The following is a 16,644-nucleotide window of genomic DNA, read 5'->3' on the forward strand; positions in this document are numbered from 1 at the left end:
CCCACTCTTCACCGGACCTTAAAAGGCAGGTCGTTGTGCTTTGCATTCTTTTTTTTCATTTTTTTTTAAAATCAATATGAACAGAATAAAGATCTAGCCAGAAAAAAACACACACCACACATGACTGATACCAGAGACCACAAGGCACTAAAGCCAGCAAAAGTTGGGGACTGTGTTGGAAGAGCAGCAGTGAAACAGGTGACATCACCTCCTCAAGCGGAAGGAAAGGATCAACAAGGAAATGCAGAATCTTAATGCAGACAAACTGGGCACACAGCATGCACTGCAACCAAAGGGGGGCCCGATTCTCGAATGAGAACTCAGGTTTTAACCCAAAACATTCAATCCTAGTAAAACCCTGTTGGACGAGGGGGGAGGATAAAAGAAAAAAAAACTGCAGAAAAGCCCTCTATATGCACTCACTTCAGACCAAACTTTACTTTTTTGTTCTCCACCATTAAATCACAGATGTATCTGATGGACAGGTAGCGAAGAAGCTTGATGTCATGGCCGCGGACTTTGTCAAACAGTTGGGCATCCCCATTCCTGAAACGGCAAATGTAGAAATATTTAGAGGCAGAATTACAAAGGATTTACCCTTGTTTAAGGCAGTTGTGAAATGAGCGTTCATACTTCAAGGAAGTCTATTGACTGCAAAACACCAGAAACCAATCAGGTCATTCGCATTTTTATGCAAAGAAATACTAAACAAAAAGGGGTTTCACTGCATTAAATACAGGCCAGTACATCTTATACCAAACACTTAGAAGATGAAGATGAAATGAAATGGGAAACAAATATTCAATTTCATGTGTGCAGGGGAAAAGAAGAATTGGCATATACAACACTTGGATAAAACAGTTCTTCACAACCATGACCAAGAGACGACATATGCAAATCAGGTCCTTGACAGAGGTTGTGGAGAAATGCATTTCACAGCAGGTGGCAGAAATTGAGAGTATTTTTCAGCTTCAACAGTTAAAAGCCGAACATCAAACTGTCTTTGTGGTCAGTCAAACAACAACTTTTTTTCAAAGATGTACACTAACTAGAGACTGATTTCCTTCAGACTGAGAACATCCTGTGGGAATGTCTGCGCCGCAAAGAGTTTCTGCCAGAACAAAACATCAAAGTTTGCACCCAGAAAAACAGTGCAGCAAGTAGAGATGCAAACACAGCAGGTTTCGATCTACTTTATTCCTCCATAAACCTTTCTATAGATCATGTATATTATAAAATGTATGCCGCTTTATGTGCATACATTGTGTATGTAATAATTGTGTGCCAGCTTACGGCCTGCAAACCGCTCACAATGCCTACGTTTTACTCGCATTTAACCGCAGTATGAAGTTCGCCGTACCTGGCCTGGTCTTGTAGGTCTTGCATCGGAAAAGTAGACTGAAATTACTGAACTATTTCCGCAGTGAACCGATAAAGGGAATCACAGTCTTAATTCAAATCTGGGAAGGGCTATTTTAAGCTGGGACATTATAGCAAGAGTATTTTTAAATAAATTTTACGGGAATCAACAGCACCTGATAGGAAGCTCTTTTAATGTTTTAATGTCTTAGTAAATGTTGAACAGAAATCTGAAATTGTAACAAGTGTTAAAATAGCAAAACTGAATCCGAACTGAATTTGAACTGTAATACCGGATATATTAAGTGAAATACTCTGTAGCATTTGCGGGAGTCATTCCTGACACACCTCCATTTCTGCCAGCACCGCTTGACAGCTGCCATTTTGTGTTCTTCACAGTGAGCAGTCTAGTTTTTTGCAGCACCAAAGAGGGAGGTCTACCTAAACAGTATGGTGGCGTGTCGTCATGGCTGACACGCCAAAGGCAAGCCCCTCTGCACCAGTCAGCGAACAGCACCAGCCACACTGCCGGGTTTAGGCCCACACTACACAAGGTAGGAAGAGAATTAACTATACTAGCAAAGAGATACTAAAACTTATTAGCATTTCAACCAGTACATCCTCATAACCCCAAATGAAGCTGCTCTTAACAACAACAAAAGCAGCTCCAAGGACCTACAACTCACCAATAATACAAGAATAAAAATGTCATATCCTGTGGACTGCTCAACACCAGGTCCATGGGGAAACACAGCCGAATTAAACCTGCTACTAACTTCTAATGACCGAGACACACTTTATCACAGAAACCTCCCCTTCACAGGAAGCAGGGTTTATCCTGGGAAGTGTATGCCCCCCACCCCACCCCAGGCTATAAAGCTGTGGTCCAATCGAGAACAAGTAAAAATAACAGAGAGGGTGCGGAGTAGCAATCCTATTTAAAGACATATGGTCATTGGTAAAAGTGGAAGTAGAACCAAGTCGAGGAATATATATACTAGGCTTCTCGATTAAATAACAAGCACTGGTGTTACCAATAGGTTTCGCATTTGGAAAGTTGGAGCTATTGGTTTTGTAAATGGCATTTTATATTTATATATTGTTATTGACAATGCCAATAACGATATATAAATATAAAATGTAATTTACAAAACCAATAGGTCCAACTTTCCAAAAGCGAAACCTATCGGCAACGCCAGTGCTTGTCTGTTCTATATCTTTCCGCTCTTTGAATAACAAATAAAGTAAAGAGTTCATACTCCGCAGGTATTCGAGGTAGATCTGTTGTGGTGTGCTCCTGGGATAGAGGTGTGGAAATATGAACTCGGGCAGCGGTACCTAGGTTAGGTGCCAACTCCCTGGGCACAACCAAGAGGAACGCTACTTCAGGCGTTGTATCAAAAAGTTGAGCAAGTTGAATCCAAAGAAAATGATGTTAACAATGTGGTTCTTTTATTTCATGTTGCTCCACATGAAGTCATAATATCAATCCTTGTCAATCCATAAAGAGTGTTTCAAAATATGTTCAAACGGTGCATCACTTCTCTATTCAAGATAACGAGTCACCCAATGCATTTCGGACACTAGGTTCTTCATCAGGGGTATTCTGTGAAACGATACAAAAATATATGGCTATAGTCGATACCTGAAGACTACTTAACGAAAGTAGTTAAATAAATACATGCAAAAGCTCGAATCACGAATGAAAATGTGACCGACTTAGTGTCGGGTATATAAAATGAGAGGCAGGTGAGAAAGACCGAATGAGAAGGTGTATTAATTGTAAAGTAAATGTAAATAGTAAAGCCCGGTGTCCACACATACTCCAAATGAGACATAAAAAACGTAACGAAAATCGTGTTCAGCAGTAGTTCAGGAGGCGCGCTGTGTTTAATACCTCACAGAGAGGTACCGCTATTCAAAATAGTAGACTGAAAAGTGCTCCCATTATTTTAAAAATATCATGCAAGTAAAGTTAGTACATAGGATGGTGCAATGATGAATCTTTCGCTTACTTTTGGCAAAAAATGCTCGATATCAAACGCTCTCATCCCGGTCACCATAATCGGCGTACTGGCAGTGGTAGGCTGTCCGGGAAAACTATATCCGGTTATGGTGCAGTGAGCATAGACAAAGGACTCAAGTGTAGGCGCCATGATGGAATGTGCAAATTACAACAGCGATAGGATTGCTTAGAAAAACACGGAAATCATCACTATAAATAACAAGGGAAAAACAGTGAAAACATAAAGGAGACAAGTGCTGCAGACAAGAGCCGGCAGCAGAAGTGGAGCCAAGGCATTCACCGGAGCCGCCCTTTGACAAAAGGCTTGCTTATTTTCTAAAACAATGGCACTGGAAAAAAAACAAGATTTGAATGCCTTGTTGTGAAAGGGTCGTACCTGTACAATTGATGGTGTCATTCTACCTTCTGGACGGGCATTGATCTATGGGGTAACTTATATAATGGATTTGGTGGTGGTGGCTGTCTGTAAGGAAACGGGATGATGTAGTAATTGTGTGCGCAAGGGCATGCTGGGGAGTATTGATGCTTGTGAGAATGTGCAGAAGCATGAAATGTAGGTGTCAATGTGCTGGGATAATAGAGCTCTAACGGGATCGGACAGGCTGTGGCTGCATCTAGAAGCCTAACATGAAATACAGAACTTAACTCCGAACTGAAGCACTTCAGACGTTTGTGTTGTGATCCTGCCGTCCATTTAGAACAGAGGGTTTTGTCTGTGACGTAAGGCTTAAGAGGGTACAAGGGAAGCCGGATGGGGGGTGGGAGAGCCTGGTGGGGGGGCGGGAATGCGAGCGAGGGGAGGAGAAGTGTGGCAGGCGGATTAGGGAGATGCGCGTGCTTGTGTGGTCACGTGACCCGGTTTTGTGGTCACGTGACTCACATGCACTGTGAAAAAACCGCAGTGGTTTGACGAGTCGAACGAGCCCTTGAATTTTCGCCTATTACATTCGCAAGCGAATGATAATAGGCGAAACCTAAAAAGGAAGGCTGTAGGAAGGTGGATACCTGACTATGGTTACCCCAGATTTATTTGCCTAGTGTTTAGCTGGTTTTCGACTTAGTTGGCCAGGGATCCTGCTGATCAGGGCCCCAGGCTATCTGCTCTCTATGTAAAATGGACTATATGTACCCTAGGTACATCTCAAATTGGATATTGGGTCACCTCATCAGCCCCTGTACAGTGTACTATAAGTACCCAGGGCATAGGTGCATCCAAAGCCTACCAGGGGCTGCAGCATATTTTTGCCACCCCTGGCTGGCTATCCAAACTGACACAACTGGCTGATCACTCAGCTGGGGCAAGGTGGTGTAATCACCCCTTGCTTAGATATAGTATACCTATATCTAAACCTATATCTGGACACATATACACCTATAAGTCACTCCTATGGCAGGACTTAACAATCCTGGAGGCAAAGTGCTTGGTTTTATGCGAGATGGTGCTCTAGCATGAGCTGAGCCTGTCTGCAGCTTTCAGGACCAACTCCCTTAGCTGTTCTGGGATATTGCCATACCATATACTCTTAAGTGCAATATAATCCTCGCGGTTACTTGCTAACTTTGGTTTGGCTTTATCAAAACATGTCGTGTAAGGTGTCATACACTTTGGAATACTACCCCCTCGCTAGTTCTGGCGACGGGGGTAGCATTCCACCCTTCTAGAGGGAGAAGACATGTTACTTTGCTTAAACGCGTTTAAATCTAATCAGAGCCCCAGCATCACAAAATGGATGCTGCTGCCACAGACACAAGTCTGGCCTCCTGCTGCTGACCGAAACTCCGGCAGGAGGAGGCCTGGACAAACGGTATCCTGTCACAGGGAGGTGTTACACCACCCCAGACAGGAGATCGTGGATTGTAGCAGGGAGGGTTGAATGAAACTAGACACTGCCTGGGTCGCACAAGGCACCCCATGCATAGTCCAGTTCAAACCGGTGCTGGGGCACTCCAGTCCCAGCTCTGGCGCGAAACTGGACAAAGGGGAAGGGGTGTAACCACCCCCTTCCTGGGACCCACCCATAGGAGGGACCTAGCAGGTGAACCAGCCCCTTGATTTGGAATAAAAGGTAGGAGCTGTGCCAATGCAAGCAAGATCATCCTGACTGAAACTTTGAATTGAAACTCTGGACCCTTCGACATCCTACTCAACGTAGAAGACTGAAGAATCTCCCTTGTGGTCAAGGAGTGGCCACCCTGTGCAAGCAGGTACCATCAGTGCATCAAGACTTCCTTTGCCGTTGCTCCTGCCGGAGCTCAAACGACAGAGGCCGACAAGACCTGGACTCCCAGACTTCCAACAGCCCGATCCACAGTCCTAGCAAAGCTTAGACCCGTGGAGGCGACGTGAGACGTTTGACCGGCCAGCTTGAAAAGCCAATAAAGTGCTTCCAGCGCAGCTCCCGAGGCACCCTTGAAGTTGTGCTTCGGGGTTTGAGAAGCCCTAGCCCCGAGCAGCCTGTGCTCCAAAGATCACCTCTCCACACTCTCCGAGTGCTGCGTGGGGCCTTTTTGCACTTTTCCTACTCAACGCGTTGTCCGGTCGCTTGCCCGTTGGCTAGTGGCCTCTGTGACGATGAAACCTCGAAACTACACTGCTGGTCTGGTTGCTCCAGACTGGCCCCAGCTCCCCTGAAAAGGAGCCATCGATCTGACCTTCCCGGACCGATCAAGAAGACATCTTCGAGTCCTGCGTGGGTTGCCTTTGCCAATGCTTGGTAACTCCGAATCGAGTACCGACACCGCCGACAGCAAGAGCCTTCGTGGGACAGCTCGTGTTCAGCAGCTGGTCATCCTCGATTCTTCCTGGTCCACATGGCAGCGGAGACAAACAACTCGACATCACCTGATTGCAACCAGACATCACCTGGTTCCTTCCTAGTTCCTCGCTGGTCACTGGCTAGTGACCTGAACTCTGTCCCCTCGGCTTTCAGGTACTCTACATCTTTGATCCACCCTTGGATCCAACCGGACTCTTCTCTCCTGGCCGCCTGCAGCACCTTTTCCTTCAGGCTCCATAGAACTTCACGCCGAAACCAGACACACTTTGTCACCTATGCACCCGCTTCCTGTGGATGAGGTAACGATATAACTCCGGTGCTCCTATAGTGCTTTACACCTCTAGTGTCCTAGTTTTAAGTTCTAGTCCAGTCGGAAGTCTCAGAAACCTAACACTTTCTGATTTTTACGTACCATTGACTTGTATGGTAAACGCGGTTGCCTACAGACTCTGCACCCGTATCTTGTGGGCCTCTCCCAACCTAACCTTCGTTAGTCCAGTGTAGGCCCAGAGATTCCCTAGGCCCTAGGCCTGTTCATTGTTCGTGACGTGGTACTTACACCACTTTCTTAATATATGGTTTGAGTGGCCACCCGGCCTATCCATAATTATGCAGCTTATTGTATGTTATACTGTGTTCTTTGTTTAACGCGTGTGCTCCTGTGCTCATAAAGAGTTAAGGGGATTATTCTAGAAATAAACACATATTTTTGTAATATATAACTTGTGTGGAGTCCTTTCTTTTTTTTTTTTAAAGGATTGCATATGGTAAAACAGCTGGCTTCACATGCCCTCTTGAGTTTAGCCTAAGACTGCTTTTGTCCATGCTACCATTAGGATAGCTGGTCTATAAGGTTGACTTACAAACAATCACCATAAGGGTCGTTTGGACTGGTGCAAGGTGCTCACTAGAATTGTGAACACCATATACCAGGCCAACTTCTCACAAAGGCGCCAACGTATCTGGATTATTGCGCTATAGACCCCCGGGCAAGTTAACGGAATTTGCCCAACCCTTCCTAGATGCAACGGCTTGTTTTTTAATGTCCCACTCAAAGGGTCTAGTTCTGGGTGACTTTAACATCTGAGCATAAGACAACCATCAAAAGCCAACAATAGACTTTCTAAGATCCTGTGAAGGCATGATTTTTCTAGAACAAGTTAAAAGGCCCCACTATGTACGTGGACAATCTGGACATAATTTTAGCCTCCTCAAACATGGTAACAGTTAATACCCTATTCCCATCAGCTCGTCAGACCATTAATTGGTCGCATTTATTGCTAAAGTACACACAAAGTAATCAAAGTTAATAAACTCATGAGAAACCCATCATAGAAAAGGCCATGGGATAAACAAAAAATTTTTAGCAAGAAAACAGTATTTGACACCGCCACCTATTTTCTAGACTCCAACACAGTAGAAGTAAACTACGCAAATCACGAAAGGCCCATTGTAGGTACTCTAGATAAAAAAGCCATATTAAAAGCAAACAGACAAACCTAGAAACTCAGCGAGGAGGGGCGGCACTGAGTTCTCAACGGCGTTCATAGCCGTTCTGGTTTCCAAGAGAGGAATCACCCGCAGAGAGCCCAGCGCGGAATGGCGCCGAAATTAAATCAGGGTACAAAATCCGCCAGCAATAGGAAAAAAATGCAGAAAGAGGAGGCTGAAAATGCAGCCCCTGATGTCGCACGCGGTGATGAAAATACTCTGTCTGATCAGCAAAAAAAAAGGCATCAAGGAGCACCTAAGACCCGGCTGGCAACAGCGTAAGTTTTGGAATTGCTGGTGAAAGCAGGTAAGGAGAAGGGGGTTAAAGACACGGGAGAGAGTAATGCTCCAGATGTAGCTCACGAGCTGGGTGCCCATTGTATACCCCCCCCCCCCTGATCCAAATGCCGGAAGATATAACCCTAACAGGAAGCGAAAATAAAGCGGAGGCAGAGGCAGAGGTGGTAATTCCAGTACTTTTACCCTCAAATAATGAAAACTTGGCGGCTACTGACATTGTACCAGCTCTAGAGCAGCATATAAATATCCTGCACCCTCAGGCTAAAAGTACTAGGGGGGATATCATTAATGCTGAAGGAGAGGCAACTGACTTTTTAAGTCCCCCAGTAGCCAAAGATGAATTAATGTTAAACGGGGCAACAGGAGGGGCTGGATGTGATAAGGAAAACGATCCAAGTGAGGCCTTCTTCTCTGTCTCCGATGGGGGTGAGTGGTCCGAAGAAGAAGAACATAGCTCTTGTGTGGAGACTGACACTGATTTGGAGGATAATACGCTGGCCACCACCATGAAGGCAAAAAAAGCTGTTTGGGGTCAAGAGATGGTGCATCACGAACTAAGCTGGGACCATTCTTCAGCTCAGCTCCTATTAGGTAGCCCCTTGATAGAACAGGCTCAAATGTCACTACTCGAGACAATACATCAAGAGATATTAGCACATCGTGAAGAAACACGCCAAGACAGCCGGAAATCACAGGCTGCAATGAGAAAAATGCAGGGAGTAGTGCTGAAACTATCTAAGGCATGTGCTACCCCTGGGGACAGAGTGTCAAACCTAGAAGAGAGGGTGGTTGCAACAGAGACTGAGATTGCAGCGGCCACATCCAAGGTAGATGCTCAGAGCTCCCAAGTGATAGATATGCAGTGGAAGCTGGAGGAGATGGAGAATAGGCTCCGGAGAAACAATCTGAGAGTTTTAGGAATTCCCGAGGAAACAGAAGGGTCAGATATCAGAGCCTATATTATCAAACTCTTCCAGCAGGCTTTCCCTGAATTGCCCGGTTGGGATTGGTCAAAGGAGCTACAAAGAGTGCATCGCACCCCCTTCAAACTAAGAAGAAATGCTAAGGAGGGGGATAAACCTAGGGCGGTGTTGATATTTCTGGGCAATTTCATACTTCGACAGGCAATCGCAGAGAGGGCCAGACCGGATGCCAGGAAGAACTGTGATGGGGTGTCCTTTTTTGTTCGCCCGGACTTCTGCCAAGTGACAGTAGAAAGACACTGGCGTTTAAGGAGGTTGATAAAGCCCTTTCAAGATAGGAAACTACAAGTGTATTTAATAAACCAAGCCCAGCTAAAAATCATTACCGAAGGGAAAACAATATACTGCTCATCTGAAATAAAGGCCAAGGAGTATCTGGATAGCCTTGATAAATAGACGCATAGTATTTATACTCCTATAGTCTAATGGACAGAGTCCTCAAGTGCGCGAATGCTTAGATTGTTGTTGCTTAATTGGTGTTTTCTTTATCCATTTTTTGGGCTGTTTCGTAATTGAGTAAAGTTGTTTTTTATGTCCTCGTCGCAACTGCATGTCCATCACATGCACAAACTAGAGTTGTGTGCCTCACAGTGTGGGCGGGCGAGCAGGGGGGTTGGGTGGAGGAGTGGGAGGGTGGAGGGGTGTGGAAAGATGAAAAATGAAAAAAGGGAGTTCAAAGTGCATCACAGCAGTTTTGAGTATATTCGGAAATAGGGAGCAGTTGAGAATGAATAACAGGATCAAGTGGCAGAATAGGATGGTATGTCAAACTAAAAGCCAGGATGTCAGACATTAAAATATGTACAGTGAACACGGGGGGTTAAATGATTGGAGGAAGAGACAAAGACTGGCTCACTATGTTAAGTTAAATAAAATTGATGTTTTATGTCTCCAAGAGACACACCTCCCCTGGGCAAAGAGGATCCTTCTGTTAGTAAATGGGTTTGACTTGGTCGCCTGTTCACTACTATCTTCAATGATTAGAGGGGTTGCCATTTTGGTAAGGAAGTCTTTGGGAGGCGTTAAAAAGGTGAACGCAGATAATTGCGGTAGATGGGTGATTGCAGAGCTGGAAATGGGCTTTACCATTTGCGAAATATAGGGCTCGAATGGCGATGATCCAGAGATCTTTGATTTCCTAGAGATTGAATTGGTGGGCTGGTTGGCACCCGTAATAGTTTGTGGAGACTTAAATATCTCAGCCAATTGGGGGGAGAACGCAAACTATATTGGTCGGAAGCCGCGGGTCTATAGGGCAATCAAAGCTTTGATGGAATCAATGGATTTAGTTGATATTTGGGGTACTAAGGAGCTCCTTAATTCTGGTTTCACCTACTTCTCAAACCCAGCTCAGAAGTACTCTAAGTTGGATTATTTGTTTATTTCCTCTTCAGAGATTAATAGAGTAGCCATATCTAAACTACCGAGGGTGCTCTCGGATCATAATCCCTTAGTAATTATATATCAGAGGAGCTGTAGCAGAGGAGCTAGACCCCCCATGGTCTTTTGAGAGGAGACTATTGGAGGATGCTAGATTTATTTCTCACATTAAGAGCTGGTCCGATGACTTTCTCTGCTAATAGATATAGTTCCTCCCGTAATATAGTATGGGACTCCTTTAAAAGCGGCTCTGAGAGGAGAAACCATCAGTTACTCGGCTAAACTAAGGAACGAAGACAGGATGGCCGAATTGAAACTAGTAGAGAGACTTACAACTATAGAAGAAGAACAGGTCAAGGCTATTGCTTCGGGCGGGGATGGTAGTAATAGTCACAATGCACTTATGACCATTAAGGCAGATCTTCAGAAAATGACTACTCAGAAGGCAATGGGGGAATACCAGGCTACAAGAACTAATTGATATGAAACTGGCGAACATGCCGGTAGAGCCTTGGCCCTCCGACTTCGGCAAGAGCGGTCTAAAAACACTATTAAGAAGATAGTAGAAAGGGGCAGAGAACATACAGAAACCAAAGACATTCTGCATGTTTTTAGAGACTTTTATCACAGTCTGTACGATGAGGAAATAAGGGATGGAGAACAACAGATAAACTTAGAGGATATAGGCCCACGCCTTGATGCCTCTCTCCAAGAGGAACTTGATAGGGACATTACTGAATTGGAGGTTAAGGCTGCCCTCCAGGAGCTAGCCCCAGGGAAGGCCGCCGGGCCGGACGGCTTCCCCCTGGAGGTTTATAAATGCATTGAATCAGAAATCATAGATCTGTTGGTAGACCTTTTCAATGGGATAGTATATACGGGACAGACCCCGGATTCATGGAAAGAGACAAACATCATCTTTCATAAAAAAGGGAAACCTAGCGAGAATCCGGGGTCTTATAGACCGATCTCTTTGATTAAGTCTGACACCAAGTTATACTCAAAGATATGGGCCTCGAGACTGGGCAGGATTATTGGCGGCCTTGTCTCCCCCTGGCAGCATGGGTTTGTTCCCGGACGTGGCACAACGGATCATACCAGCAGAGCAATAGCTATATTCGACGCCCATGCTGCCACGGGAGGCGAGGTCGCCATGATCCTGCTCGATGCAGAGAAGGCTTTCGACCGTGTGGTCTGGAGCTTTCTCTGGGACATTCTGCTAGGAAGAGGTTTTGGGCAGAAAACTATTGGCGCACTAAAAGCAATGTATCAAGATCCTGTAACCAGAGTCACGGTCGAAAAATCTAATACGTTTTCTATAAAAAGGGGAACCCGTCAAGGATGCCCGTGCTCCCAATCCTTTTCGCCCTATATATTGATCCCCTCATTCAGGCTATATTGGGGTGTCCTAGGCTAAAGCCAGTGATAATTAATGGTTTTGAAAACAAAATATTAGCCTGTGCAGACAATCTGGCTGTATTTTCTTCTGACCCCCCAGCAGGCAATGGCAATTCTGGTTGATCTGACAAAACAATTTGGTGCCAATTCAGGTTATTTACTGAATGAAGCAAAGACTCAGATTATATGCACAAAAAATATAGTAAAATCAGATTCCAGATATGTGGATGCAGCAGTGTACTTGGAGATAACAATTAATGCTGCAGTCGAGAAAATAATGGAAGGAAATTATGTACAACTTATTAAATCAATAGAGACTGATCTGAGAAGATGGGATGGTCTGCATCTCTCATTGATTGGAAGGATAAATGCGGTCAAGATGTCAATGTTCCCTAAGATATTATATCTCTTCCGGGCCATACCACTATTTGTCGAGGAAAAAATAATGCTGAATCTAGAATATGTTTATTAAATTTATTTGGCAATACGGTAAGATAAGGCAGTCTACAAACCTCCTTTCTCTCCCAAGAGAAAGGGCGGGGGGACTAGCTCTTCCCAACTTAAGATTATACCATTGGACATATCTTTTAACTCAAATGACTGTACTCTTCCAGCCAGGCGTTCCCTATAATAATGTAAGTCCCGAAGTTTACCAACCCGCCTCTATTTATGAGCTATTGCTAGTAAGAAAAGAGTGGAGCATAATGCTCTGTGAAATAGATCGAAGATTTTATAAAAAAGTGAGATAAGATTATTGACAGTGTCTGGAGGGTATGGAAGTCTATTAGAAATCTGTGTAATATCCCCAAAATTAATCCATATATTCATACTTGTAATTTTAGCCTTTTTCAAGATTAGGGGTAGAGAGGACCCTAAAAGTTTGGAGTGGGATGGGAATCAAGACTCTACGGGAATTAATGGATGGAGATGGGATTATAAGCTTTGAGGCTTTACAAAAGGACTTTGGAATTCCAGATAATCATTGGTTTGTATATGCCCAATTGGCTCGTTCCCTGAAGGCTATTAAACCAAAACTGCCACCCCCGGGTAATAGTCCCCTTTTGGACGCACTGACTAATGGGTGTAAAAAAATTAAGTCTATATATAACATCCTTATTTTAGAGATCCATGACTATGTTGACAAGACCGAGGTAGCATGGTCCAATAAACTTGGAAACCCAAATGTAGACGTTGGCCTGGCTTTGGCATTGAATAAAAGGATATTTAGAGCCACAAATTTAAGAGCCCAGCACTATAAAACGGTGTTTAACCTGTACTATACCCCGGCTAAATTATTTGCATGGGGGGCAAGAGCAGATGATACTTGCCCAAGATGTAGGGGGGTACAAGCAGACTTACTGCATATGTTTTTCAATTGCAGACTCCTGACCCCAGTGAAGAATGAGATCGAAAAATTTTGGGAGGGGTTGCTAGGTCATAAGATCGATCTATCCCCTACCCTGATGATCTTGGGCACTGATTCTAATCTAAATTTGGGCAAGGAGGAAGAAGCTCTGGCCTTTATATCTGTGGCTGTGCTTAGGATTCCGATATCAGCAGGGTGGAAGGATACTGCTGCACCGTCTTTCCAAATGTGGCTATCCAGGTTTCTTGGAATACATAATATTGAGACATGCTTATATGAGCGAAAGGGGGTGAAAACTTGGGACTTTGGAAGAAGGCTATGGGCCCCGGTTACTAATTGGAGGCAGATTAATGCAGCAAATGTATGAATTGTTACTTCGCATAATATTTGATATATTTATTGGAAATAGGCTTTTTATAACAGAATATGGATGGTTTTATGCACTTTCAATTATTGGTTTTAGTATTTATTTAATGTACCTGTTGATCAATTGTTTTTATGTCCGGATTAATCTAATAATGTATGCTACTTATGTGATGCATTTTGATTCCTAAAAAAAATTATATAAAAAAAAAAAACGAGAGTTAGTTTGTGCTTCTCTCTGGATGCTGAAAATGCATGCAACACAGAAAGCGGGATTAGCACAGAGAAACAAAGAGGCATGGGCCTCATGGCTGGTCGAGCTTTCGAGTGTTGACTTTACATGAAATGCTGCTCCATCTGCAAAGGTGCGCATGGAGATAGATTTGTAAATCTTCCTGAACAAGTTAGGGGCGGTGGAGAACAGGGGAGGGGATAAAGGGGGGGTATAAAGAGGGGGGGTGAGGGGAAAGCAGGAGGGCTCACTGCCCAATCTTCTTTGAGCCCAGAGCACAGACGGTCTGGGACAATTAAGGGATTAGAGGAGATAGGTCTGGTACCGGAACCAAATTAAGGTCACCATATTTGCAGGCCAGGCATTGCTTACCAACCAGAGTACGCTCATCCCACATCTGTTGGAGCAGCTGGATGAATTTAGTAAGGTCTCTAGTTATAGGAAAAATCTGGCTCAATAAGAGCAACTCAACCGTAATTTGGCCACAGCTATATTACACATCCTGTCCAGGTGACCGTTTAGATGGGCCGCTAGATCGATTAAGGACCTGGGGATAAATATCACTGCACACACAAGGGACCTGTTTGACACCATCTATAGCCTGCTGCTAACCTCAATTAACAGCAACCTGCAGAGATGGCAAAGGCCACACTTGCTGTGACTGAAGCATGGGGCATCAATTAGGATATTACGGAGAACCCTGTTCCTCTTCCAGGTCTTGGGCCTCAGGGTTGAGAGGGATTTCCTGAAACAACTACAAAACACATGCACTAATTATTTAGGAAGAGGATTGTGAGATAGCAGTCTACTCTCTCCAAAGCACAGAGTGTTGGGCAGATCAGCTTTGGCTACTGTGAGAAATTGAGTCATTGAGGAGTGTGTGAGCTCTACTCAGACAGCCACAATCAGTCATGGTTAACCACAAAAGTTGCTAAATTAACCTGCGCTTAACCCTCTAGTAATTTGGCACAAAAGTAATCAGGCTTGACTTGAAGGCAATGTGCAAAGTATTCATGCATCACACAAAAAGTAATAAAATGAAACCACAATAAATATGCCACATGAATTTAGAAAAAGAGTAAAATTGAATAAATAAAATGACACTAAAACAACAAAACTCCAAGAGATTGAGATATGCAATTATAAAGACTTCTATAAAAGTAGCGCTAAAAAAGTGCAAAGCGTCAACTGAGGGTATCTGATCGCGCTGGACCGGGAAAAAGTAGCAAGTTCAGTCCACCTACAATGGGGCAAAGGTCGTACACAGGGCCAAGTCTCACCAACTTGTGGAGAAGTGTGGCTCAGGGGTTAGAGGCGGCAGACCCGGAAGCTGAGATCGGCCCTGGATCAGGGTTCAATTCCCCACCTCGACGGGTCTTGGGCTAAAAATTCCACGGTCTCGATAATTCTCGCTCCGGTGCCTTCTCGACTCACGGGTTCACGCTCTGCGACTCTGGGCAATAGCTTGCTTAATCTCCACAACGGCCCCTCGCGGCGGGATGCCTGGCTTTCACCTTGTGGATACCCTGCTGGGGCCTCTCACAGGGGAATACCAGGACGGGTTCCCTAGGCAAGCGCCAGGATGCCCTTTGTGGTGACAGGTCGCGCTATATAAGTATACCTACATTTACATTTACATTTACCAGCTATGGATTGTACCTTACTTCCTTGGGGTGTAGTCTGTGCAGCGGGGCTTTGCGTCGATTTGGTGGAACCTTCAGTTAGGATGGTACTGCATCTTTTACCCCACTTATAAGAGTCCAGGACTTGAGGGGCACCACTTGGACAGTCAGGACTCTCAGGCCGGGTCCAGGTGCAGGGTTCAAGATGGTTGGAGCCTTTTCTGTTCCTGCTGCTCTGATCAGGAGGCCAGCAATTAGCCTTTGGAGTCACTCTGGTAGTCCTTGGGGCAAGCAGAAAAGCAGGTCTCAAGCAGCAGGGCAGTCCTCTGAAGTACACAGAAGGCCACACACAGCAGGGCAGTCCTCAGTCCTTTCACAGATCCAGAAGTCAACAGAAGAGGTGGTCTGAGGGTCTTATTTGTATACCTTGTGCCCCCCTTGAAGTGGGAGAAGTGTCTGCAGTGTTTCCCTTCAGATGAGTGTTTTTCGTGCCTGCCTGCCCTGGCCCCAGGTTGTCTGGGGGTACAATGGCCCCAGGTTGTCTGGGGGTAAAATGACCTAGTATTAGGCCCTCTGTGAGTGTTCGGAGGCTGCCCGTTTGAAGGGCAAGTGTGGTAGATGACAGCTGCGCCCTCACCCTGCCTTGATGGCCCAAACTGCTACCATGCGGTCTTTACTTGTGGCTGTCGGGGAGGAATACACAAAGGCGAACTGCCACTCATGCCTATTCATCTGAACCAAGAGCAGGCTGCAAGGATTACATTTTTAGGACAAGATAATGCCAACCTTCTAAAAGGCGTATTTTCGGGAATGTAACTTAAATTCAAACGTTACTATTAGAGGATTTTAAATCCCAATCCTTTCGACACCAAAAACTCAACATTCCTACCTTGTCCCAATCAAACGTCATCAATTATTAAATGTCAGGTAACCCAATGTTATCCTATCAGATGGGTAGGCCCTGCAGTAGAGAGAAATTATGTTTTTCACTACTAGAACATGTAAAACTTAAAAGCACAGGCCCAACTTTTTTAATACACAGCACTCTGTTCTATGGGCTGGTAAGGGCCTAACCTAGGTGTGACTTGTAAGTGTTATAAAGAAAGGTTTAGGCCTGGCAAAGATTATTTCCGCCAGGTCGAAATGCAGTTCACAACGGCACTCAGACTGCAAATGACAGGCCTGTGACAAGTTTAAAAAGGTTACTTAAGTGGGTGGCACAAAAAGGGCAGCAAGTCCACATGTAGCATTTAATTTACAGGCCCCTGGTTCACACCTCTTTACTGGGGACTTAAGTAAATTGAATGTGCCAAGTGAGGTGTATGCCAATTTTACCAGGTTTAAAAG

At 44.7% G+C, this 16,644-nt stretch overlaps 1 protein-coding gene across 2 annotated transcripts in view; it reads right to left on the reverse strand.

Moving 5' to 3' along the window:
* MTMR14 (myotubularin related protein 14) overlaps positions 1-16,644 on the reverse strand; it is a 181,743-nt gene that overhangs the window by 137,163 nt on the left and 27,936 nt on the right. For both annotated transcript variants that reach the window (XM_086939383.1, XM_086939382.1), the window contains exon 6: positions 424-546. In XM_086939383.1, the coding sequence (XP_086795509.1) occupies positions 424-546 (123 nt within the window). The remainder of the gene's footprint in view (positions 1-423; positions 547-16,644) is intronic.

This window comes from Lissotriton vulgaris, chromosome 9 (assembly GCF_964263255.1).
Source record: "Lissotriton vulgaris chromosome 9, aLisVul1.2, whole genome shotgun sequence".
NCBI lineage: Eukaryota > Metazoa > Chordata > Amphibia > Caudata > Salamandridae > Lissotriton > Lissotriton vulgaris.